This window comes from Lampetra planeri, chromosome 49 (genome assembly GCF_965212315.1).
Source record: "Lampetra planeri chromosome 49, kcLamPlan1.2.h2, whole genome shotgun sequence".
Classification (NCBI taxonomy): domain Eukaryota; kingdom Metazoa; phylum Chordata; class Hyperoartia; order Petromyzontiformes; family Petromyzontidae; genus Lampetra; species Lampetra planeri.
In genome coordinates, this window is record NC_136155.1 from 5,996,067 (window position 1) to 6,021,597 (window position 25,531).

General features: G+C 45.6%; 1 protein-coding gene across 1 annotated transcript in view; it reads left to right on the forward strand.

The window, feature by feature from the left end:
* The window catches only part of KCNT1 (potassium sodium-activated channel subfamily T member 1), a 153,122-nt gene that overhangs the window by 42,939 nt on the left and 84,652 nt on the right, over positions 1-25,531 (forward strand). The window contains exons 2-3 of the mRNA XM_078616014.1: positions 22,403-22,482; positions 25,154-25,271. Of these exons, the coding sequence (XP_078472140.1) occupies positions 22,403-22,482; positions 25,154-25,271 (198 nt within the window). The remainder of the gene's footprint in view (positions 1-22,402; positions 22,483-25,153; positions 25,272-25,531) is intronic.

Sequence of the window (25,531 nt, forward strand, 5' to 3'; positions counted from 1 at the left end):
CTTCCCATCCAAAAACTACCCAGCAGCATTTGGTTCAGCAAGTAAACTCTCTACTGGTTTGGACTTTCTGGCTCTCACCAGCTTGGGTTAGGTGATGGGTTAAGTCCAAAAGATTTCAACCAAAACTTCATAGCTCATCTGATCGCTCCAGTATGAATTATTATTCTGATTATGTATGACCTGCTATGACATACGGATCAGAAAACATTGACATTAACAAAGAAAATAAAACATTAATGGCCAACTGCACGAATAAGCACGGACATCCTTTGCTTAGAATTACGCTGAGAGGCAACAAGAGGAGCACATTGCTTAGAAAACATACGCGGGTAAAAAATATACGTAACTATAACTGTTTCAATTAAATGGGTTTGGGTAGGACACGTCGTGCCAAGCGGAGATGATGGCCGATTGTCGTAAAAAATGTGCAGAACAGCAGCCAAGGGATAGGAACCTGTCCAAGAGAACATCTACAGATGAGATTAAGCGATGAAATCAGCTAGTGTGCAAGTGCTGGGTGGATTTGTTACATTGCCATGTAGTTGGCACAGTAGGGGGCACAGGTTGTGCATCGGGCCAGTCATCTCAGTCAACCCACGGCACCTGGGTCTGTCCCGTGACCTGCTGCTGGTGGGCGTTCGACACTTCACGTGGCCTTAACAAGCACATGGCCTGGCACAAGCGCCATGGTGACGTCACCACAACTTAGTGGCAAATGACGGTTGTTGGTTACATCACAGGATAGCGAGAGGTCATGATGGCTTCGGGGAGGCCTTCATGCAGCAGTGGATTGATCATGGCTGAAAATTACGTCAGATAATGGACCCACAGAGGTGCAATGGTCATACCAGCCATTTTTGTTGAGTTCAGACGCTTCAGCATTTCGCATCCAAGCGGCAAGTTAAAAGCACGAATGTTTCGTCGCAAACAATGAACAATCAGCATATATGGTGTGTGTTTTATTTTTTTTCTATATCCTTCATCTTCTAGTCGCTTTGGTCTTTTTAAATCCTTTATATTAAGTTCGCGTGCTTGCTTGCTTGCTTGCGTGCTTGCTTAGGACCGTGCAAATCTTTCGGTCGTTTTTTAACCCACTTCCCGTGATCCAATCGAGCTGACATTTTGCACACAGACTCGTTGTGCGAGACAATTAATGTTCGTGAAATTTTTTTTCAAAATTTTTACGCTTTTTAGGCAAAAAAATTTTATTTTACATTTATTCAAATATAACTCATTCATAACTTTGGCTGAACGTCACAGTGTAGGAGCCCAGAGCGTAACCCCTCCACAGGCCGTGGCGGAGTAGCGCTGTTGGTAGCGCCCTTGCTTCCCATGCCAAAGGTCGCTGGATCGATCCCTGCGTCCTCCACAGGCGAATATATTTTTAAATCCTTTATATTAAGTTCGCTTGCTTGCTTAGGACCGTGCAAATCTTTCGCTCGTTTTTTAACCCACTTCCCGTGATCCAATCGAGCTGACATTTTCCACACAGACTCGTTGTGTGTGACAATTAATTTTCCTGAAAAATGTATTCCAAAATTTTACACTGTTTATGGAAAACAAATTAAATATTTAATTACCAATTGTGTAATACTGGCAGACAATCATCTGACCCATAGGTGGCAGCCATCTCAAGCCAGAGGACGAGAAGACTCTAGCCGCCACGCATATAAAGGATTTATAGTGAAAAACTTTGTTTTTACGGGTTTACTTGTTTGGGGGTCATTTGGGCGCGTGTCAGTTTCCTTCACTGATATCTTCTTGCAGCGGTCTGTCTCCAATTACCTCTGTCTGCCGTCGCCGCGTCTGTGAACTGGAACAGCTTCCATCCCTCCCAGTGTTTTCATGTTTGACGTGCGATCAGATCCTGGTCTTCCTCTGCATCTATCAACTTCCAGCGTGTGTGCTGAACTAGTAGCTGATTGGCACGTTTCGTTTACGTGACGCACCTTACTAATTGGCCGTGTCGGGTGGTGGCGGGTCAAACACACGTTTGTATTTCCGCGATCTAACCGTCACAAACAAAAACTTTACTGTGGATAATATGGGTCACGAAAGCCTATGATGTGTCAAACGTCCCTGGTCCCGCTCCACCACGCATCCTCCGCAAGCCCATCGCCATTCCTCCTTGGGTTTGATTTTGGTGCGGTTAGTTTTTTCGTCGCCCATTCAATCCGGAAATTGATTTAATTCAATATTATCGAATGCTCGTTGGACAACCTTATCGGTTTGCATTGCGTGATGGCACGCCTCTCAAAAGACCAATTGCGTTTTTTTGCAAGCGTCAAAGCTGTTGCGGCTTCGCCCCGTGATGTTTGTATCGTGGGGGGGCGATGCACGTACACCGCTATCCGCTCACTGCCCCTGTGATGGAGCGACAAGACCGAGACAATTTTGTGATGCCTAATCGTATTGACTTCCTTCCGCCAGCATCCAATATGTGGCTGTACAGGTGACATTGCATAATTTCCTGCTGTCCTGTGCTTTGGTAAAGCGTTCAGTAAAGTAGGGAGGTTATGAGTTCAAGTCCAGTTTTCTTTCATCCAAAAAAAATATTCCTTCCCAGCCATCGATTGGAATGTTACATTTTGCAAAAAAAAAGTTACACTGCTTAATGTTTTAATTGATGACATATTTGGATTCGTTAAGATTGCTTCTTTTGTAAACGATGACGGTCCAATCCTGTAATCTCTTGCCGGTGGAAGAGCCTCGACTCGAACCCTAACCCTCCTATTGCACGTTGGCCAAACATCTTGGAAGTACCCACAATTTACCCCACCGCGCGTCACCTACCGACAGCACTGTAAATGTGTGGTGGACACGTTTATACTGCCGGGTGGACAGAGGTCGAATATCGCTAACTCTTTCAACTGCCATGCCGGGCAATCAAACTGGGAACTTGTGAATCTCAAGCCCGTGTGTGATAATCATTATGCTATGGCAACAACACACATTTTTTGGGGTATTATTTACTATATTATCCCTTTATGATTTATATACTCTCCGTTATCGCATGTTATACCACATTGCTTTTATGATTTGTGTCTCCCTCGATAAAGTCACGTTCGGTTTCATCAGACTGTCATCCCCTTTTAAAATTAAGGATTGATTCATTTATTGGAATCCAGGTTGGGGTTGAAGGTTGGCACCAGAGCCGCGTGTGGTGGCTCTTTCAAGACTCCATTGTGGCTCTTGAAATATAAAAAAAAATGTCTCTTCTTGTTATTTTGGTTGCCTGACCATTGGAGTCCAGTTTACCATTCAAGTCCAGTTTACCATAGAAGTCCAGTTCACCATGGGAGCCCACTTTACCATAGAATTGAAGTTTACCATAGTAGTCAAGTTTACCACGGGAGTCCAATTTATTATGGCAGTCCAGTTCACCGTGGAAGTCAAGTTTACCATGGGAGTCCAGTTTACCATTGAAGTCAAGTATATCATGGGAGTCCAGTTTACCATGGAAGTCCAGTCCACTCGTAAAATACTCAGTCACCCATTGATAATTAATTGGCTGAAAATATATTTTAAATAAAAAAATATGCTTTGCTGGCAAAATATATGAAAACAATTATATTTATTAAATTGAGCTGCAAGACAACATCAACAATTACTATGGGAGTCCAGTTCACCGTGGAAGTCCAGTTTACCATGGGCAGGGATTGGGAATCTGTGTCTCTAGAGCTGCATGTGGCTCTTCAAGGACTGATTCGTGGCGTTATTTATTAAGGACCGTCTCGGATTCACATGCGTTGCGGCTCTTAAAATATTGAGTGTTTTACCGCATTTGAAAACAATTTTCCTTGTTATTTGGGTTGCCGACCCCTGGCTGAGCCTATCATCTTTCTGCAGCGAGTACCTTGAGTGCCATTTTGTGGTGAGCCAATGTGTCTTGGCCCTATGGATTAACTGGTCCCCACCACAGGAACGTGGCATTTCCGCCACTTTGTTTAGGGCCGATAATGGATATGGGCACTGCCAATGTTCACGTAAGAATGGAGAAACCGGTTTATTCTACTGTGAATTTCCGATTCATGTTGACCACATGAACCACTTACACCTTATACACCAACGCCTGTCTGTCTGTGTCTGCCATTTGATGTGCATGTGCATGAATTAAATATTTTAATATTATTTTGTCGAGCTACTCGGACTCCAGTTCACGCAACTCTCGATCCCGGTGCATCCCACACCAAGAATGTATCTACATATTCCTTGTTTAACTCGTCGAAGCTTTAGAGGACCATGTGGACGCATTCAGGCCTCGAAATCGGATCCATTTGCTGCGTTTCCACAACCATAGAAAGCCTGGCTGGCGATGTTTGTGAGTTTGCGAGTGGGCTCAAGCCTGATTCTTACAATGGCCGTACTTGAACAAAGCCAGGACCAAACAATAATACTCTACTCTTGCTACCACCATGGTTAACTGGTCGGGTGAAAAACGACTAAATTGGCAAAATATCGCGGAAATTTGGCCGTTCTTTGAAACCAACCTTCACGGAAATTTTGACACAGCTTTAGCACATCTCTCCTCATAGCTGGACAATCCAGAAATTGTGAATTGATGTGTATCCTGTTACATCTGGGGTGGATAACCCAATTAATACCTCACTGCACTTGATTTAATTTAGCACAAAACAGACTGATGATCCAGCACTCACTAATTCACTCCAGTCACTCGCTCACTGGCAGTCAGTCGCCTCCGCAGCACCCTTCTATCACGACTACCATGCTTAGCATGTCCATGAACTTCACTCATTGATTCGTCGACCCATATTGAGGACTCAGTCTCGCAGACTGACTGCGTTGTCTCATCTGTAGGGGGTTCAGTCCAGCATAGTGGCTTAGCGGTCGAACGAAGTGGCTCGTAGTTGGAAGGTTGCGAGTTCAAATCTTTGTTCTGGGTTGATTTGGCCTATCATACCTCCAGGGTCAATAGAAATACATTCCTGCGGAGGGAGCTGGTAGAAACGTTGGGTTGCTCGGTCAATGGCCAGGGTCAATGGCGGCGTGGTGTATTCCGCAAATATGCCCGACTGTGAGGACGGGCACAAGCCGGCGTGAGTTGGTTAAACGTTGAGTTTTATAAGGGCACCACGGGGTGACCAGCCCCTCCCCACCCAGCCCCACCCTCCCCACCCAGCTCCTCCCCACCCTCCCCTCCCCACCCAGCCCCACCCTCCCCACCCAGCCCCTCCCCACCCTCCACTCCCCACCCAGCCCATCCCTCCCCACCCAGCCCCTCCCTGCACGACGGACACAATAATCCCCTGTGGGCTGGTGTAACCAGGAGGTTCCTACCAGTATGAGTACAACTGTGGAGAAGTCAACAGTAGCTGTCCTATGGATACATTATTTGGCTGCTATAAATTTCCACGTGATAAGCCACTTAGTTGAGCAATCATTCGTGGCCAGGTCGCTTCTGAAAAAAAAATATATATATATAGCTCAGTGGGCCTTACCTGGTAAAATAAAAATAGCTGATCGTTTTAATAGTTTATAGTTTTAATGCACGAACACACAAGGAGATAAAGCTGCCCGCTTCTGAAAAAGAATAAGTTCATAGCTTAGTGGACATTACTTGGAAAGATTAAACATCGTTGATGCCCATCTGAATGCAGATTCGCATCATCATCCCGCACAGAAATCCTCTCTCATCAAGACGCTCATACATCAGGCTAAAACAGTGCCAGATGGTGAAAGTCTAAGGAGAGAGATTAAACATGTGAAAGAAGCACTACGACTGAATGGCTACAATAATGCTCAAATTAACAGCATTGAATGCCAAATCAAGATTGAACAACAATACTGCTGAAAGTGATTATTAAAACAATTAAAATACCAAAAATCTCAGGAGTAACTGACAAATTAGCCCGTGTTCTGCAAAAGCAAAACATTGAAGTAAGATTTGGTACGGTACAGACGAAGAAGACAAGAAGTCGGCCACCTTTATTTACAATACTACATTTGGACAGACGGGATGTAACATCAGCGTAAGACTAAAAGAACACCAAAGAAGTATTAAATTCTCTCAAACACAATTGTCGGTAGTGGCAGAACATGCTTGCCAACAAGGACACTCAATTGATTTTGGTAACGTTGAAGTGTTATGTAAAACTAATTACTACTGGCCAAGACTAATTAGAGAATCCATTAAATTGAGAGAAATACTAATAATTGTAACCGTTCTGATAGCTACATTCTTAGTGCAACCTGTAAGTGTATTATTAAGTAATGCATATTACAATTCCTTATAGGGGAAACATACTAATTAACGTATTACTCATCTATATATAAAAGGGAAATTTGTGAATATGTGTCTGTTCGAAATGTTTAGCATACTTCCCGACATGCAACAAACTTAACATTTGGCATGTGGTTAGCTTCCAGGCTGTACACTTTTGTATTTTGGGGGGCGGGGGCGCAATAATGGATTTATTTTGCACGGCAAGTGAGTGGTGACGTCACATATGCGATGTCACCCGCATGCGGCAGCGTCACGCAGTCTGCCTGCTGACGTCACGCATCCCCCCCCCCACCCTCCGAGAAGGTCGTCTATTAATCGAGGACAAGAATCCAAGTCTCGGGGGAAGCCGGGTAGTAAAGCTAGTCTAGTATATAATTACAACCCCGCCTCTGATCTCTGCACCTGATTGGGTTCAGTGATGACGTCGACCTGCTGCTCTATTTAAGACCGGAAGCAGGTGGATGGCTTCACTATTCTGGCAAATCGCCCGATGATGCTAGATGTAATTACCAGCGAAACGGCGTACTACTCAGATTGTAAATGTTGTGGATTCACTCTTCGCCGGTGGGCTGAAGCAGTAACGATTTGTCGTTTTGTTTACGTGACAAATCCCTTACTGGTTGGCCGTCCTCGGTTGGTGGAGGGTTTCGATGCATTTATACTTACGCGATCGAACCCAAAAACATTTATTATGATTTCTTGTTGTTGTTAACGTTCTGTAACGTTCTGACTCGCCCCTACTGGACATCTCTGAAAAAAAAGAGCTGCATAGCGCATTAGATTCCTTTGGTTTAAATGAAGATTTTGATTCTGATGTGGAATTTCCACCACCGACTCGTGGCTGTTAACGGGACGCGGTTACAGACAGCCTCAATTTTTATTTGAGCAGCAAATCGCATTGACTATCCTGTATTGTTCTGTGTCCAACCATCGTACTTGTAGGTCCAAATCCTTTTCCATATTCTGACTTAAAAGCCAGACATTCACTCATTTATGGAAGTTGCATAATAATATTTCAAAGCGTGACCCTCCTCCAAAAAATATTATTTAAAGCTAATTTAAGCTTGATCAGGAAACATGTGTAGGACTCGTACTGACGCGACAGCTTCTTTGTCTTTCTCGGTTCTTTATTAACTCGTATAGTTCACATCTCCTCCGTCGGCATGACTCAATGTCCCTCCGTACTCTTCAACTCACAGCTCCCCATCAACATCACTCAATGTCCCTCCGCTCATTCGCTCCGCTCGCTCTCCTTCTGCTCCTCTCTCTCCAGCTCGGTCGCCACCAAGGTCCATTACTCCGCTGCTATCCTATGCTGTACTCGCTCCGTCCACTGCTACTCTATCTGTATTCTCTCTATCCACTGCTACCGTACCCTGTATTCTCTTTGTCCACTGCTACCTTATACTATACTCACTCTATCCGCTGCCCCGTCTCTCCATCCGTTCATCACTCGTCCCAGGCACCAACTCTCGTTTCTCCCCACGCTCTCCGCCTTTATCCCTGAACCAATTCCCCTTAATTCATTGGACCATCCTCCGCTACGCTACTCGCCTCCAGCCCCCAGTCCCATGTGGTGTTGTTGTTGTTGTAGACACCGCAGCGCCAATTCCAGACACCCATACCTCTCGTCCAATCACCGGCCTGCGTTCACGATTACCCCAGGCCACCTGCAGGCCCTCCTTAACTACCATACCACCTTAATTGGTACAACAACAACAGTAACTCGCTCCGCGCCCTGTGTTCCCGTTTGCCTTCACTGTACGCCGCGTGCGCGCATCTCAACCCGACGCGTGTTTCTCAAGTCCTACACATGTAGTGTCAGTCATTCATTAACTGGATGGACGCGTCTGTTGTTTGCAGAAATATTCTTATTTGGATAGTGTTCAGCTAATCAGCTGTGAACACAGACGCTATCAAACAGAAATAAATCACGTGTCCTTATCCTGCAATTAATCTACAAATCGTGCCTGAGCTTACCCGTTTCTGCTGTACGCTATTGCTGTTTTGTTTTGTATGCATGCATGCACACGTTAGCATACATTGCCTTCAGATGTAATTCATATATATATAACATATGCTCGCAATAATGCACTTCACTGGATTTATATTGTTAATTTGCTCAAGAGCCATCCACGATACTCATTTGACGCTGCATTTGTATGCAGCGGTAAATAACGGTGAGCGTTAGCCAAGGTATTCGTGGCTGTGAGGTGGCTTGTTCACGAAGCCTGTGATCCAGCACTGGTTGGAGGCGAGAGTTTGTGGGATGCACCGAATGTTGTGAAACTCCCTTCCCACGGGCGTCGAGGAGGTGCCACGGGCCTGGCTTGCCAAGCGAAGTCGGAGTACGGCGAGTGGACTAATCGCTATCATCTGTTTCGGTTTGTACGGAGATGGAGTGTTGCCCCCTCATGGGGGTCCAGTTTACCATGGGAGTCCAGTTTACCATGGGAGTCCAGTTTACCATTGGAGTCAAGTTCACCATGGGAGTCCAGTTTACCATGGGAGTCCAGTTTACCATTGGAGTCAAGTATATCATGGGAGTCCAGTTTACCATGGGAGTCCAGTTTACCATGGGAGTCCAGTTTACCATTGGAGTCCAGTTCACCATGGGAGTCCAGTTTACCATGGGAGTCCAGTTTACCATGGGAGTTCAGTTTACCATGGGAGTCCAGTTTACCATGGAAGTCCAGTCTAAGTACTCCGGTTTGCATCTCTCCCCCCAGCCCCACACTCATAAAATATTGGCTGAAAATATATTTGAAATAAAAAAAATGATGCTTTGCTGGCAAAATATATGCAAACAATTATATTTATTAAATTGAGCTGCTAGACAACATCAATAATTACAGGGGGAAATAAATACGCCAATATAGTATATAAACATGAAGCGTGAAATTATGTATGTAAAATAACACCCATGTAATAATAAGGGGGGTGTTTCATTAAGAGATTTGTGATAATTCTGTTCGCTACGTTAGTATGATTTCAGTCAAAACTGTGCAGTGAATGGACCATTACCCTGGTGAGGTGTCGGTGCAGCCCTACAATGACTTTCTCGTGCCACTGCTGGCAGAAGGGCTGCGAGAGAGCCTCTCTAGAGAGTATGTGGCTTCTCCTTAGCCAGTTGGCAAGTCTTGTATGGTGGGGTAAAGTGTGGGTACTGCCATCTCATCCAAGACCTCTAACCAGCATCTAAGAGCTGACCAACAAACCCTCTAGAGGGGCTCTCTAGAGCTCCCTCCAGTGGAGGCCCTTCTCTTTGCCTTTACTTTAAAGCCACCGCTACAACGCGTTGAACTGCGTACGGTTCAACGATTTCGATCCGTACAAGTAAATCGGTTCACGCGACCCCTGCATCACACCACTGCAGCCGCTGCGACGTTTAAACAGCAGAGCCGAGCCTCCATCTCCCATCCTCTACTGCGCATTCATCCCCATCGCTGAGCAGTCTCCACTACCCTTCTGTGATCCAATGTACGCCGTAAATCTACTGGGACTGGCCGAGCGGGTACGCAGACAACACGTGCACGGGCAGGTGGAGATGCATCCAACCAAATAAAATCTATACCGAGGAGAGGTAAAGAATAATGCAGCCTTGCGATTGTTTTGTTCATGCCACTGCTGGCAGAATGGCCTCCACTTTAGTGAGCTATAGACAGTGCGGCTGGAGGGTATTTAGGCCTAATATGCCATGCTAGCCAGACATCTTGCAAGAAATATGCGTACCCACACTGCACACGACGTGGCCATCAACTAACCGTGGTGTATCCATTCATACTATTGAATGGGCAGGGATTAACTCACCCTATCATCCCCCTGGGGTTGATGAAATGATCACCACCTTGCAGTGTGTTCTGTATCGGTTGTGACCACGGGAATGTGGAATTTCAGCCGCTGGCTCAGGACTGCCAACACGAATGAGTGCCGCCCCATTGGTGTTTCGAGCGTGGAGACACTTTGACCTTGCTATTACTATTGATTTATCAGAGCAGGTGGTAGCCTGCATTTAATGTTTGCAAAACTAACGGATGTAGAGGCGTGAGCTGACATCATTTTTCCACATCGAGTGGCCAGTGTGTGCGATGACTGCCGTGTGCACCGAGTGAGCAAAGAGCAGTAATTACATTTATAGATCGTCGGCGTTCAGATGAGACACCTTTTACCCATATGGACGTGACATACATGGTGTGGCAATTTCATAACAGCATTACTTGATGACATTCTTTGATGAATATCACTGCTGTGTGTGTGTGTGCGCGTGGATCAGTGGCTAGCGCGGCGACCCGAGTTCGATTCCCGCACACGGTCAACGCCAGCGACGATAGTCTCAACTGGTCCTGGGCCTCTCCTCGGTCATCTCAGCCTCAAATGAGGAGTCGGTAGAACATGGTAAACATCAACACTGGGCGGGTGGGGAGGGGACAAAGGCCGCCGGGAGTGGTGCTGTCCACACCACCCCCTCTCGGAGCCGTGGCGATTTTGCGTGGATGCTCGCCAGTTGCACTTGCCCCACCAGCCTAAAAAAGGCTATACTGCCCTGGGATCTTTGTCTCTGTCTTGTGTGTGTGATGTGTGTACGTGTGTTCGCCAACGGCAATTGGTACTCTATGTGAATCTGACACACATCTTGGTTTGTCCAAAATGCTCATGTATGCATGTATATTGAACTTCTTTCGCGACGTACATAGGCGACCACGTTAATCGGACCAAGGCTACGCCGAGTGCTGCTGGAGATGTAATCGCTGTGTGTTGGTGGCAGCCATAAGAGAGCTGGCTGAGGTGGTTAGTGCCGAGTGGAATCCAAGCAATGGGGCGCATCCCAGAGGACGTCTGGCAAGGAGATGGAACTACGAATGCAGTTCACGTGCAGGTGCTAGGGTGGATTAGTACATAACAACGAGCGGAGCGCCGGGTGGCTAAAACACATCAAGTTGGCACAGCAAGTTGGCACAGTAAGGGGCACAGTTGGTGCATCGTCCAGTCATCTCAGTTGACCCATGGCACCTGGGTCTGTCCCGTGACCTCCTGCTGGCTGGCGTTCGACACTTCACGTGGCCTTAACGTGCACACGGCCTGGCACAAGCGCCGTGGTGACATCCCCGCCACTTTGCGGTGAATGGCGTTTGTTGTTATTACATTGCAAGGTTATGAAATGTGAAGGCAGCCTGCGGAGGTCTTCGTCAAGCAGTGGATTGACCACTCGCTGGTTATGATGGCGTGACTATAAACCCGGCAGCCAGAGTTCAATCGTCGTTTAGTGGCGATTGCACTGGTCCAGCAGTAACCATAGTGGTGAAGTATGGTCAAATGACCTCAGCGACCAAAAGGCATAGTGCATCATTCATCCAGGCATGTGATTGACAATGGGCTTGAGCCGTGTTCTTTGCAAATTTTCAGAGGCGGGCACTTTCGCCGACAGGACCTCATCAGTGTGAGGGCCGCCACACATTTGAAACCAGCGGGGTGTGACAGCGCGATGGGGTGTTTCCGCATTTGTGTTTTGTCGGGGGCCGCACTAAAGGCCACCAGGAGCTGGGAGTGGCCTTGCAATGACGAACACTGGGCTAGACAATATGAACGTTAACACAACATATCACAAATCCGTGCCTTTCCGTGCGTCCAGGCTTAATAAGGTAAAACCATCTCAACCATCCAATGACGTTCTGTTTAGTTGACCCAGAAAATCTTCACACGGAATATTTTAAGTCTATCAAATTCACTCTGGGGTTGTTTGAGGTAATGTACAATACATCCACGTAAGTAACTCAAGTGCATGCAGCAGTTGCATAGAGTAAGCAATTGATCAATACTTATCATCGTCTCCCACTTTTATAGACATTTTAAATGATTCGTCCCGGTAAGGGATTTTGGAATTTGTTGCAAATGCGTTTGCAGCTTGGACAGCAAAATCTCTCCGCAACTGGCATCTCGTTCGGACGAATGGATTCTAAATGCACTCGCGTATGGTGCTTCAAACTCTCTTGGGCGCAAAAACAATAAAGTAAACATGCTCGCGAGCGATGTTAACATCGCGTCATTGTATTTGATAGGCACTACACAGTGGTTACGCATTGCAGATCGATTGACGGAAGCGGAGATTAGCTCCAGTGTCAGCGTATACATTAGCCACTGCTCCCACTCATCTCCTAACGTTGTGGTCGCTTTCACTTTCGATAATGGGTTGAGAATTCCCACGGATGATGACGTTCAGACATTGGCTGCATGCGCACTTGTGTACAGGGTCTCCAGATGTCTTGTGACCCCCCCCCCCTCGTTTTCTTTCTCAAAAATTTGATTCAATTTTTGACCACAAGTATTGTGGTTAATGCAGACATGATTCCTTGCAAAAGGTTTCAGTTTGGTGTTTTAACATCTTCACACCTGTTTTGTTGCCAGAAAAATGAGGAAAACCTATTCTCACTTAATTTAATATTTTTAAGTAAGGTAAAAACAGAAATGAACATGCAAAGGTAAAACGAATGTTACGGGGTCAATTCATTTGGGGGGGGGGTCACAAGACACCTGGACCATACTGTCTCGTGCATGTTGGACTTATTTCACACGGCACGTAGCCAACTGCGCTCGTCGGAGGTGCCATGCACAACCACCACCTTCATCGCCACTATGGGGCCGTCCATAAATGACGTCACGCACCTGGGGGGGGGGTCAGATATTTGTGACGATGTGTGACGAGGGGGGGGTGAGAAATGTGACGTCACATCAAATGGCGCAACTTTAAATAAATATAGAATTGTTATAACAACATTAGTTGTTATAACAACACTCCTACAACATCAGAGTGCAGCGCCACATTAAATACGCACTACAATGACAATAGTTTAAAGCGATTTGAAGCATGTTTTTATTGTCAAAATGAAAACATGGTTTTGGGGGGGGGCAGAGCTTTGTGACGTAATATTTGAGGGGGGGTCTGACTTTTTTTGACGCCGTGTGACGAGGGGGGAGGGGTCAAAAATCGTCCAAAATCGCGTGACATCATTTATGGACGGCCCCTATCAGCAGCACACACCCTTACCACCACCGCCAAGCTAAGGACTCCTTGAGGCCACGTGGTCTCGTGAAGACTTCAAAGTCTTGACGCAGGGGGATGATTGTGTTGTCAGTGAAGTGACGAGTTTAGCCCGAGGTGACTCACTCCTTCAAGTGCTTTGTCTGAGAGTTGGTATATCGCAGATGCAACGTCAATAGAACATCAAGTTCAAGTTAATTTATTAGGTGTAGCCCTGTGAGCCATTCGGCTCTTGAATCGGGTGCAACCGCAACAAACAAAACGAAAACATGAACAAAAAACATCTTAAAGTGAATATGTGACTAAGTGCAAACAGAAAATCCAAGAAAAGACAGCAAAATATTGCAGAAAAAACATCAATCATCGACAGATAAAGTAAAGTGCTTGTGATCACACACACATTCGAATATCAACTTTTTAAACACCACAGGGGCGAGTGTGGTTTAGCCAGCATCTGTTCATCATGTCATGTGAAGGTGAGGTGTGGCCAGTGCCATGCCTGGCCGTCTTTGTCTCCCCAATGTCGATGTTGACACGACACCAGGGGAGGCCCTGTAACGGTACAGATATTCGACATTGATTGCAGCTGTGGCCAAGAATCGAACTTAGTTCGATGGGTTTATAGTACTCTAGAGTGCCATTATCACTATGTCACCGCTCCAAAGACAAAGATCCCCCATGTAGCCTGTAACAGACTGTCGTGGAAAGGGGCCGTTCATAAATGACGTCACGCACCTGGGGGGCAGGGGGTCAGACTATTTGTGACGATGTGTGACGAGGGGGGGGGGTTTGAGAAGTGGGACGTCACATCAAAATGCGCAACTTTAAATAAATATAAACAACACGTTCTATTTAATTAAATAGACTTTAAAATAAAAAAAAAATCTCCTACAACATCGTCCAAAATCGCGTTACGTCATTTATGGACGGCCCCAAAGTGCTGTAACGAGCACCTATGAAGGCCCGCATGGCACACGAGAGAGTAGAGGGTGTCAAACATGACGCCCGGCCGCCTTTGTCTCGCCAGTGGCGATGTTAATACACCGCACGTAGTACACATTGAGGCTGAGTCGACCTAGGTGAAGCCCAGGACCAGTTCAGATCATTGTTACGGTCAGCGGGAATCGAACCTGAGTCGTCGCGTTCGTAGCGCGAAGCACTAACTGCTACACATCCGATTAGCACGGTTGGCTACGTACCGTTGGAAAGAAGTTAAAAATACTTAATACCGCTCCCCGTATGTCATCTTAATGCAATACATATAGCGCCTGAAGCAAGGCGCTTTGCAAAGACTCAACAACGTCACGACGTGTGTGAATTTACTGGTGGAGATGAGGTGATGAATTAGATGAGAGGAAGCAATGGGGGCGAATCTGTGATGCGTGAATTCCGGTGAAAGTGAAATTGATGACAGAAGATGATGATGATGATGATGCGTGGATGGAATGACTGGGGAATGAGTGATAGCCATGCAATGAGAATATGAAGAGGGAACGGACGGTGGTGGTTATGAGGGGGAGATTAAGGGGTCGTGGGGTGAGCTCGGGAACTAATCATGGATATAGGCAATGGTAGACACACGCACATTTACAGACACGTGGACATTTGCACAACAACATTGCCGGCTGTGCACGTAAAAGTCCTGCAGAACCCGTCGCAGCTGCGAAGGCATCAGCTCAATCTATGCCAACCCGTGCATCACTTCCCTGTAGACATGCGTATGAATGTATACAACAGAGCGATGTGTTGCCAGTAGCACTTTGGTGAACAGCGGCACGATGTTCTATTATGAGCGGCAGGATGTTCGTCCGTTCTTAAATGCGTTAACACAGCAAGCATATCGTGAGCGTAAAGTCACAAAGTCATACTAATAGGGGTTTTCCCCTTTTTTTGGCAACAAAACTGACACCTTTTGCAAGGATATAGGCATCTTATACCAGCATTTAAAAAGGAGCTGTGGCACAGTGCTTAGCGCACTGTGTGTGTGTCTATGGACCTTTCCTAACATGAGTTAAATTTCCAACCACGGTTGACATCATTGGCAAACGATATCTGAACCGGTCCTGGGCTCCCTTTTTCACCCGCCCACATTCACCAGTCTGGTAAAGTGTAGTCAAACAGCCTCCACGGCTGCAATGGTCTCGCAGAGGCCTGGATCCGGCAATGGATTTACAAATTTCTGTAAATTTTTATTAAGTGGAAAAATAAAATAGTTTATATATAAAAATGAGGAATGTTTTTTTTTACGTGTTAATTGTATTATCATCATCAGCCAGCAGCAATGCTCAATCCACTGTTTGATAAATGCCTCCGAAGCCATCACCATCTCTCATGCTCCTGCGACATAATTATCTATCTGTGTTGTAATAATACATTTGCGACGCAATAATCCATCTGCGACGTCAGTAATTTTGGATGAAATGTTGTGGGTTTACTCCCCAACACACCGGTGTGCTGAACTAGTAACGGATTGCCATTTATTTTTCACGTGACAAACCTCACTAATTGGCCATGTAGGGTAGCTGGCGAGTTTAACGACACATTTATATTTACGCGATCCAACCCCAAACCCTCTGTCATGGATAATTTTGGTCGCGAAAGCCCTGCTACGCGTTAAACTGATCCAGCTCATGCGTGCACACGAGCGTATTTCATTTCTCCATCTTCGTGGTGGATATTTTTCCATAACGAATATTAACAGAGTTCTATTTTCGGTCAGAGGGACAAATTGGTGTCACTGAGGCTTCCGTTACATTTTACTGGGGAACATGAAAAAAAGCCAAGATTACTATCATCACCCTATAATTTACAAAATATCGCATTGCCCTCCATAATACCATGATAATGATCACTTCACAGTGTGTTTATGGGTATATATGCGAAGGCTTGTAGAGTCAGTAAGGTCCCATCAAGTGTGTATGTCACTCCATCCATTCATTAATCAATACTGACATGTTACCCCTCAACCCACACACTCTTACATCCATCAACAAATGAGGCATCGATAACAATAATTGCTCAGCGTGTGTCAGATATTGCTTTAAGCACCTTTTGCCTGTGAGGGATCTATGGCATATCAGCTCAGGGTCATCGAAACACGATGAGTGTTATGTCATCTGAACCCACCCATCTATAAATGACATTACCCATACGGTTACTTTGCCTGCAATGCAGCTGCAAGCAACACTCGGTTCGCCAACTTACACACACAAACAAGTCACATTTATTTTCGGATGTTTAGATGATATTGGTGGCTCAGCGGTAAAGCGAGTGGCACACAATTCAAAAGATTGAGAGGGTTAAAAATCCTGGTTGGAGATCGATTTCCGGGGTAAATAAAATAAATACAGTACCAATCTTGATTTGAAGCTTTCGTGACTGCAGGAATCCATACTCTTTGGTTCTTTCGGTAAAGTCACGTGGGTATAAAATACAATTTTATTTTATATTAAATAAATACCATTTCATGCGGGAAGTCAACAATACTTGCCCTATGGGTAGACTCGCCTCTGCGACAGGAATGTGGAATTACCATAAAAACCATAACTATTGCCATGAATACTACCACCTAGCTGATGGTAGCAACCATCATAATACAATAAAAGCTCCAGGCAAAGTTGCAGCCTTGGATGTGCTTGCTGGCAAAAGGGCCTCCACAAGATGGGAGCTGTAGATGGCCCTTACAGATGATATTTCACCTCATCTTCCACGGTGGCCAGAGTACCCACCCTTTACCCTGCCACCAACGAACTGCCACGGTGAACAACATTTATACTGCTGGGTGGACATGGTATCCAATCGCGTACACAGTTTATAACCACTGCACTCTGGCAACATCTCCCACCATGAAAGAAACAATGCGTTTTGAACTTTCATGAAAAAAAAGTTTGAGTTATCTTGTCATTGCAATTTTTAAAGAACACTTGTTTTTGTTATTCATCATACTCTGTGACATCTAGATTCTCTCATGGATTTTTTTTTTACTTACACAATACAATCAGCACGGCAGCAAAACCTTCCGTTGCAGACGGAAACTCATTAATGGAAACATCACAAAACATTAATGTGATAAAATTCAAGTGTGGCACGATCATGCGAGTCATTAATGCAACAATAAGTGTGAAGGTCAGTGGTGGGGCAGGGGAGGGGGGCCTTCATTATACAGAGGCGCAGTGGCGATGGCCGTTTGTTTCGTATGCAAGCGGAGTTTGGCTATCCTCTCCTGACACTAACAAGTGATGGCAGCAATCTCCAGCGAGGTCCCCGTAGCGTTTGCATTTTTTCGACGTCTGGGAGGGGTGGGGGATGGGGCTGGAGGGGGGCTCTTGCCGCTCAACTGCTGATTGGAACTGACCGAGACGTGGGCGCGACGCGGCCAGCGGGCTCGCGAGCGGGAGGTTTTGACCGCCTTTTCTCACCGAACACGTGTCACGGGGCTCTCGGTGTCGCGCATGCAGGGTGGTGGTGGTGGGTGGGGCAGGGTGCAAGCCAAGTCCAATGCTACTCGATCGTTCCAACCGTGCATGGAATAATGGCTACACTCGCTTTCCGATTCGCACACGGGTGGGCTTTGTGAGCCAGTCCAACGCTACTCGATCGCCACAACCGTACGTGGAATAATGGCTACACTCGCTTCCCGATTCGCACACGGGTGGGCTTTGTGCCGATATTTGGCAGAAAATGCCCGAGTAGAGAGGACACCCGGTGGACAGGGTGATTTAGGGGGAGGAGACCACGTGATGCCCAACATTCGGCAGTCGGCACCACCATAATGCAGGTGAGCCAAGATTTACCATAATTTCGACGAGAGCTTCTTCAAGAACTGACGAAGCTCCTAACGCGTTGAGCGAAACGTCGAACTCCGTGCCGAACAACGCGCGGCATAGTCGAGATGAGACCTCTTTGTTTTTAATTGAACATATCCGTCAGGCTGCAGGGCTCTTTCTATAATGAATACACAAGGGCTTCAGATGTTCCATTTTACTTTTATTTATTGCACAAGTTCCATTATGAAATGTTAGTTGAATTTTGATTTAAAACTTTCGTGACTGCAGGGATTCATATACTTGGTTCTTTCGGTAAAGTCACGTAGAAGGGAAATAATAAAATAATATAAATATAAAACAATAAAAAATGATTGCTTGTGTTGCAGTCGATACGTCGTGAGAATTTTTATTGTTTTATATTTATGTTATTTTATTATTTCCCTTCTACATGACTTTAACGAAAGAACCAAGAATATAAATGTTAGTTGGGGCAGGGATTTCTTTTGCAAATGGTCATTCAAATTGTGCTCCTGGCATCATGTCCTGAGATCCAGACATTTGCTTCTGTGCCTCTCCAGCTAACACTATCACCTCGTGTCAGAGGATGCCCACATAGCAGCTCACGTTCATTACGCGCTTCTATCGCATATTAAGAAGCCACTGGAGCTATTCACTTTTAAATCATCTCGATTAGAAAACAAATCTCTATAGAACTGCTTTTTGTGTTTAGCATGTTGTTCCTTCCTCCACACCTCCGATAAGTACAGTTGGCTACATACGGTCCGAAAAGAGTTCAACATAGACACAACGTCGGTGGAAAGTGCCCACTCAATACCATCTTAACATCCCTGTGCTTACCGGAATGGTGAAATATGGTCACAATCGCACACAACCGACATGGCGTGGGCCAGACTTCATCCAGCAGTGGTTTGACAAAATGTTGTAAATTGTGCTTTATTATTACTGTTATTCAGATGAATTGAGAGCAATCTTGATGGAAACGCCGTGGCTTAAATTACACTTGAATCTCATTTGACTCAATCTGAAACGGTTCATGGACATCCATATTGCATGTCCGTGATCATATTTCGTTATACAAAAATCTTCTTAAGCGTGCAAAGCAATTACCCATGTGAACATGTTTGCCTTAGACCAGACTTGTATGTCTGGAAAAATAATATACCCATGTCTGTACAAGAGACATCACCATTATGGGTTGTTACGAGATATTTTTTTCTTTAACTTAATGAAGTCTATATTTTTGTTTTTAAATGGCCACTTATTTTAAATAATGATTCTATTCCAATGCAACTCTTCAATTGTTCAAGCTGAAAGGGAGGGCTCCCTTGTGTCTAAACCACGCTTCCTCCTGGGCCATGCCTTAAAACATTATAAACATCAAGACTCTATGAACATTGGATTACTGCCCTTCGCAATTGTTTATTATTTATAAATTATATTATATGCCTTGGTTGTTCCAGTAAAGTCACGTAGATAGAAAAATAATTAAGTGAATAAAAATAAAAACACGACGTTTCGATCACAACACAAGCGATCGTCATCAGGAAAAGGGGGTTAGCCTCTAAAGGCAAACTGTTTATAAAGGTTTAGAGATGGGCGTAGTCCAAGTGCCAGCAGCATAGGCGGGGTAGCTGATGTTAATGTGAGTGGTGGTAGTAATAGGCAGTGACGGCACTGTTGGTGGGTTTCCACCAATTAAAGGGCTGCCAGGTCTAAAATGGAAACATTACAGCCAGTTTTGACTTGAACTGGTTGATAATGTTCTTCCAGTGATTGCTGAGTTTGTACCCATCTTCTCGGTTGAAATTGTGTCGATGTCTGTATATATGGATGGCTTCATGAACGAATATTTGTTGATAGCCAGTGGGTTTGCAAAGGACCTTCGTCTTAGAGAAATCAATTTCGCGTGAGCCAGCCGCATGAAAAGAATGATCAGCCACGGCAGAAGTATTGGTCCTTCCGTGTTTCAAATCTGCCTTATGCTCACGAACACGGTCCGAGACATGTCGCTATGTTTCCCCAATGTCACTGCTGCCGCAGATAAAGCTTAGTTTGTAGACGCCGGGATATTGCATGTTTGGGATCTTGTCCTTCACAGATGGGATCAGATCACACGTTTGATGTACTGTGTTAAATTGGACCTGCATCTTGTGTTTGTTCATGATTTTGGAAATATTTTTGGTTACCCCTGCTATGTATGGCAAGATGATGGTTTTGATTGGATAGGCTAACCCCCTTTTTCTGATGACGACCGCTTGTGTTGCGATCGAAACGTCGTGGTTTTTTAAAATTACAACAGCAATGGCTGCCCTTCATCAAAGAGCCAATCAGCGTCAATCACCGCCAGAACCGACAAGCAGCCGGCAACGCTGCTTAGAATCGGGGGAGAAAGCGAGCAAAGTCTATTTAGTTCTGGTAGGAGCTTCCGGCACTTGGGAGCGAAACGTCGGACGTTGTGCCGAGCAATACGAGGCACAACCCCCGAAAACACATCAGAGAGCTGCACAGCACGGCCACTGAAACGCACGCAGAAGTACACAGGACACGGTGTGCGTGGTCTCGCCGCGGCGTTTCATAAATGGAGCTGGACAGCCATCGGCGAGCGAAATCCAATCTCTGCGCAAAGCGCATTTCCTCAAATGTATTGTAAGTAAACGTGCACGGCCGAGAGCCACTAATTTATCAGGCTGACAAAGAGCACACTGATAGACTTAAATTTGCATTAATATTTGAGGGCTTTAATTTCGGTCACTTAATTGAACACTGCTCCGACTCTCCACATTAATTTAAATTAACATTGTCTTGGTTGCGTTTTTTTGCGAGCACTGAGAGCACTTCATGCACAAAGCGCATGTTGTCTATAGCGAGGTGGAAATGCGAGAATTAGTCAATCTGACAGAGGCAACAAGGAATACATTTCCTGTTCTCTGTGAATTCCCTTTGTGTGTGTTTGCGGTGCAGTGGTTTATGTGTGTGGGGAGTGGCAGTGACTACTGCATTGCACTGCGCTACAAACCGGAGGACTTGAGTTTCATTCCCGCTCACGACCATGGCGAGTGATATCTTAACCGGCCCTGCATCCCCCCTTTGCACTTTTAAATTTTGACTGAAAACGCATTTCATTACAACCACTCTTTGTGTGTTAGTTTGTTGTCCTTCCCCCCCCCACCCGCACCTCCGATTAGCACGGTAGGCTACGTACGGTGTGAAAGAACCTCAACACAAAGACAAATATCCCCCGTATAGCCTTAACAGACTGTTGAGGCAAGTGCTGTTAGCGAGCACCTATGAAGGCCGGCACGGCACACAATTAGGTTGGTGGCCAACACCACGCCCGGCCGCCTTTGTCTCTCCAGTGACGATGTTAACACACCGCACCAGGTACTTATTTGAGGCTAAGTCGACCTAGGGGAGGCCCAGAACCAGTTCAGATAATCGTCACCGGTGTTTGCCGTGTGCGGGAATCGAACCCGCGTCGCCAGGTTCGTAGCGCAGCGTAGCACTAACCGCTGCACGTCCGCTCCACCCAAACGACCTCCGTGACCGCTATGGGGAGGTCGACCTCCATGGAGCAGTGATCGGTGCGGGAGGCCTGACGCAGTTGTTCACGCACTGCACTCACCAATCCAGCAACTTGAGTTCGATCACGAGCCACGGACAACGCCAGTGTCGAGTGACATTTGAACAGGTCATGGGCCTTCCCCAGGGTCAACTCAACCTCAAAATGAGTAACTGGTACGGTTTGCAAAGTGGCAGCAATGGGGAGAGTAAGACAGTCAGGCAATGTGCTTACCACAGTCCCCTTGTGTGACATTCCAGCCCTAATAGGTTCCTGCTAATCGCACTTGCTCCAACAGCCTATTCAGACGATAACAGGGGGTGTTCGTCTTTGGTTGCAGTCGACATGAGACTGTGACATGACCCCACTGAGCTCAGTTCTATTTTGGCCACGCACAACAGTGGCAGATGGCTTCTGAACCCGGCCTTCCGTTTGAGTGCAGCAGCCTTAAATAAGCACGTGTGCATCCTGTAAACATCGCACCTCCGATCAGCACGGTTGGCTACTTACTTTAAAAAGTTCAACATACTGGGGAGACAAAGGTGGCCAGGCTTGGTGTTGGTGTTGGACACATTTCTGCCTTCCACTAAAAAAAAGACTGCCCTGGCTCCATACAAGTCCGACGGGGAGACATTTGCCCGCCGTATTTGCGAAACAATCACCGCCGTTTTTATTCAGCTCATCGGAAGGCTACTAGTTCCTGGAATTCAACCGAGACTTAAATCGCGTTTCGTTTTTGTTGTTGTTTTGTGCCTGCCTGTCCCCAAAACGGACAGGGTGCAGGTGGAATTTTATGTCGACGAGCAAATGGTGAAGGAGCGACTCAAGCTGTTCTTCATCAAAAACCAAAGATCAAGTGAGCACGTCCGGGCGAAGCACCTCGCGCGCGAACGCCACGGCATCGGCACCGACAAACGATCTCTCAAAGACGCACTCAACACAGCAGCACTCCTCTTATCCGCAACCCTATTATCCGTGACTCCCTATTATCCGAGGGAGGTGGAGTGGTCCCCAAACATTCCCATTTCCGAGGCCCTATTATTCCTATTATCTGCCTCTTTTTTTTTCTCATGGAGTAAATTCTCGGATAATCCCCACAGATAATAGGATTTGTGATCCATAATAGAAGCCAGAATTGGCTGTCGCCTGATGAAGCTAGTTGTAATTCCTGGCGAAACTTCGTACTCAGATTGTAAATGTTGTGGCTTGGCTCTCCAACACACCAGTGTGCTGTACTAGTATAGTACATTATACACTACACTATACACTACACTATACACTACACACTAGTGCTGTACTAGTGACGAATTGGCCACGTTCTGTTTACGTGACTACCCTTACTAGTTGGCTGTGTCGGGTGGCGGCGGGTTTCAATGACACATTTATACATTTACGCAATCTAACCCAAACAAACCCTCTATTATGGATGATATTGGTCGCGAAAGCTTACTACGTGTTAAAAAGGATTCGTGATATTCCCACACATCATCATGGATAAGAGGTGTCGAGTATTTTCCTTTCACTGGCATTATTTCACCAATCACTAATTATGTAGCATCTAAATCACGGCCTCAAAAATAGCACGTAATATTCAACGTTTCGGGCAATGGCCCTTCTTAATTGCATATAAATAGAGAGGGAATTCAAGAGAGGATATTCTGCTGGAAGTACCTGGCCCCACCATAGGAATGTGGAATGTACACCGCTCACCCAGGGCTGCACGTAAGAGGGGAGCGCCACCGTATGTCCGATGCAATGTATAGCCACTGTATTTTTTTACACGAAGAATGTTTATAGAAAAGGTCAGTTCATTGAAAGGGTTAATATTTTTTGTTTGTGGTAAAGCGTAAGTGAACAAAACTGCATTTCCAGATTGATGGACAGCACTGCCTTTGTGGTCTATTAAAATGTTCCGACAATGAATGACTTCATTTCACGGCTGACATAATCATCTACACAATTGAATTCCAATTTGGGAACCAAAAATGGGAAAAGCATATTTGTACATTACAGCGCCGATGCATTTAAGACCAAATTGAGTGAGAGGAGCAAAAATATGAAGGCTTTTTTGAAATTAAATTTACAAAATTGCGATGTATTTTTTCAAAGCAACAAAACAATGAACGAGTTACGATTGCATGTAATGCGTGTGTCCAATGTGTCCATGAAGGGATAATTGATTATTAAAAGTTAACATTAGACAGGGGGTTTGAGCTAGGGTAGTGAAACCACATACGCGCACACACACACACACACTTGGCCATGTAAGCATATAATTGAACGAATCACAACCCCTCTAAACGTGCACGTGTTTGCCCGTGGCATTGGCAAGGTCCTAGTTGTGATTGTTTCAAATGCATCAGGGTCGAATTTCTTTGCCAAATTTAAAATTTTGCCCGCAAGTCCTTCAATTGGGACCACAGGTTACGTAACAGTCATCATCCCCTACTTGTAGACCCATGTAAACATAAAATAGGTCAGTATCATTGACATTCAATGAACATTCTGTGAAGCCCGTTTATGAGTTGTACTCAAAGCGTGGGTTAATTAGTCGGTTTATTTTTATTTAACCTGGTGTAAACTCTGTCCATCCCTGCCCACACCTCCGATTAACACGGTTGACTATGCATGGCACGAAAGAAGTTCAACATACATACATACAACTCAAGGAACCAGGAGAGTGTGTTTTTTTAGCAAGGGAGCTGGCTCACCGAAATAACTAAAAGGAATAAAACTATATGCAGCGAGGGGAGAGAAAAAAATAAAACTAAATCAATGCAGAACCGCAATAGTGTAAATGAGAAATGTTCATCAAGATCAGTGAAGGGGCCCATTGTAGTGACTTTAGAAATAGTTGTACAAACAAGCTCATTGTTTGGAGCCGTTCTCTGACTCAGGGTGGTGCACTGCTCAAGTGTGGGAGTTCCAAAGGGCAATTTCGACTGTATCGAGTGCCATCATTGGGGTCATGACGATTAAAAAACAATTGCAATAAAAATGTGTAAAAAATAAAATAAACTCAGCAAGATATAAGAATATTCCGCAGTGCGATGACACTAAGTGGAATTACACTGGTCAACAAAACAAAAATTCTGGCCTGGACTTTTGCAGCTGTTTTTGACTAATTTCAGGGTGCTGATTCCAAATCTGATCTCAGATTTGCTCTATCACATCATTTTTATGCTATCGGCATACCCCATTTTCATTGATTTTACCCGAAATTAACTCTGTCACTTATGATTACAAGTTATTGCGAGTCAGTGACTGCTTTAGTGTTAAAATATGGTGCTGTATTTTTAAGATAGTGTGTTTATAATATCATTTTATGTAGATATCTACATTTATTTAATATTTTTCTTCTGCAGTTTTTATTCAAAATGCAATATTGTATATCTCAAAAACCTGATGTGATAGACAAAAACTGATGCCCGATTTGGAATCAGCACCCCAAAATTACCTTAAACCCGTTGGGATACCTTATGCCAGAAATAGTGTGTTGACCAGTGTAATCTGCCTCCGCTTCACAGGTCTCAGAATCCGTCTCTTCACCCTTGCCCTCAAGTTCATCTCCTGCATCCTGTACATGGTGCGCGTGGGGCTGGACAATCCCCACCAGGACAGAGATGAGCACCAGGAAAGCGACTGGTAAGGAAGGCGTTGTCGTGCAGTGGGTGACAGCGCTACCGGTTGCATTGGAACTCGCAGCAGCAGCAGCAGCAAGTCTCCCGGTCGGCTCCGTTCCCATTCACTCGTCTCGCCTCCACTCTGCCCGCGGTCTGGGCTCGGATCCTCCGCCGTTGGGGAGGTGTGGGGTGGTTGGCTGGCGATGTGGGGCCGAGCGTTTATTGCCGCTTGTCGCAGAGGTTTGCAGTTCAAGCCCGCCCAGTTACCCCCCCCCACCCCCC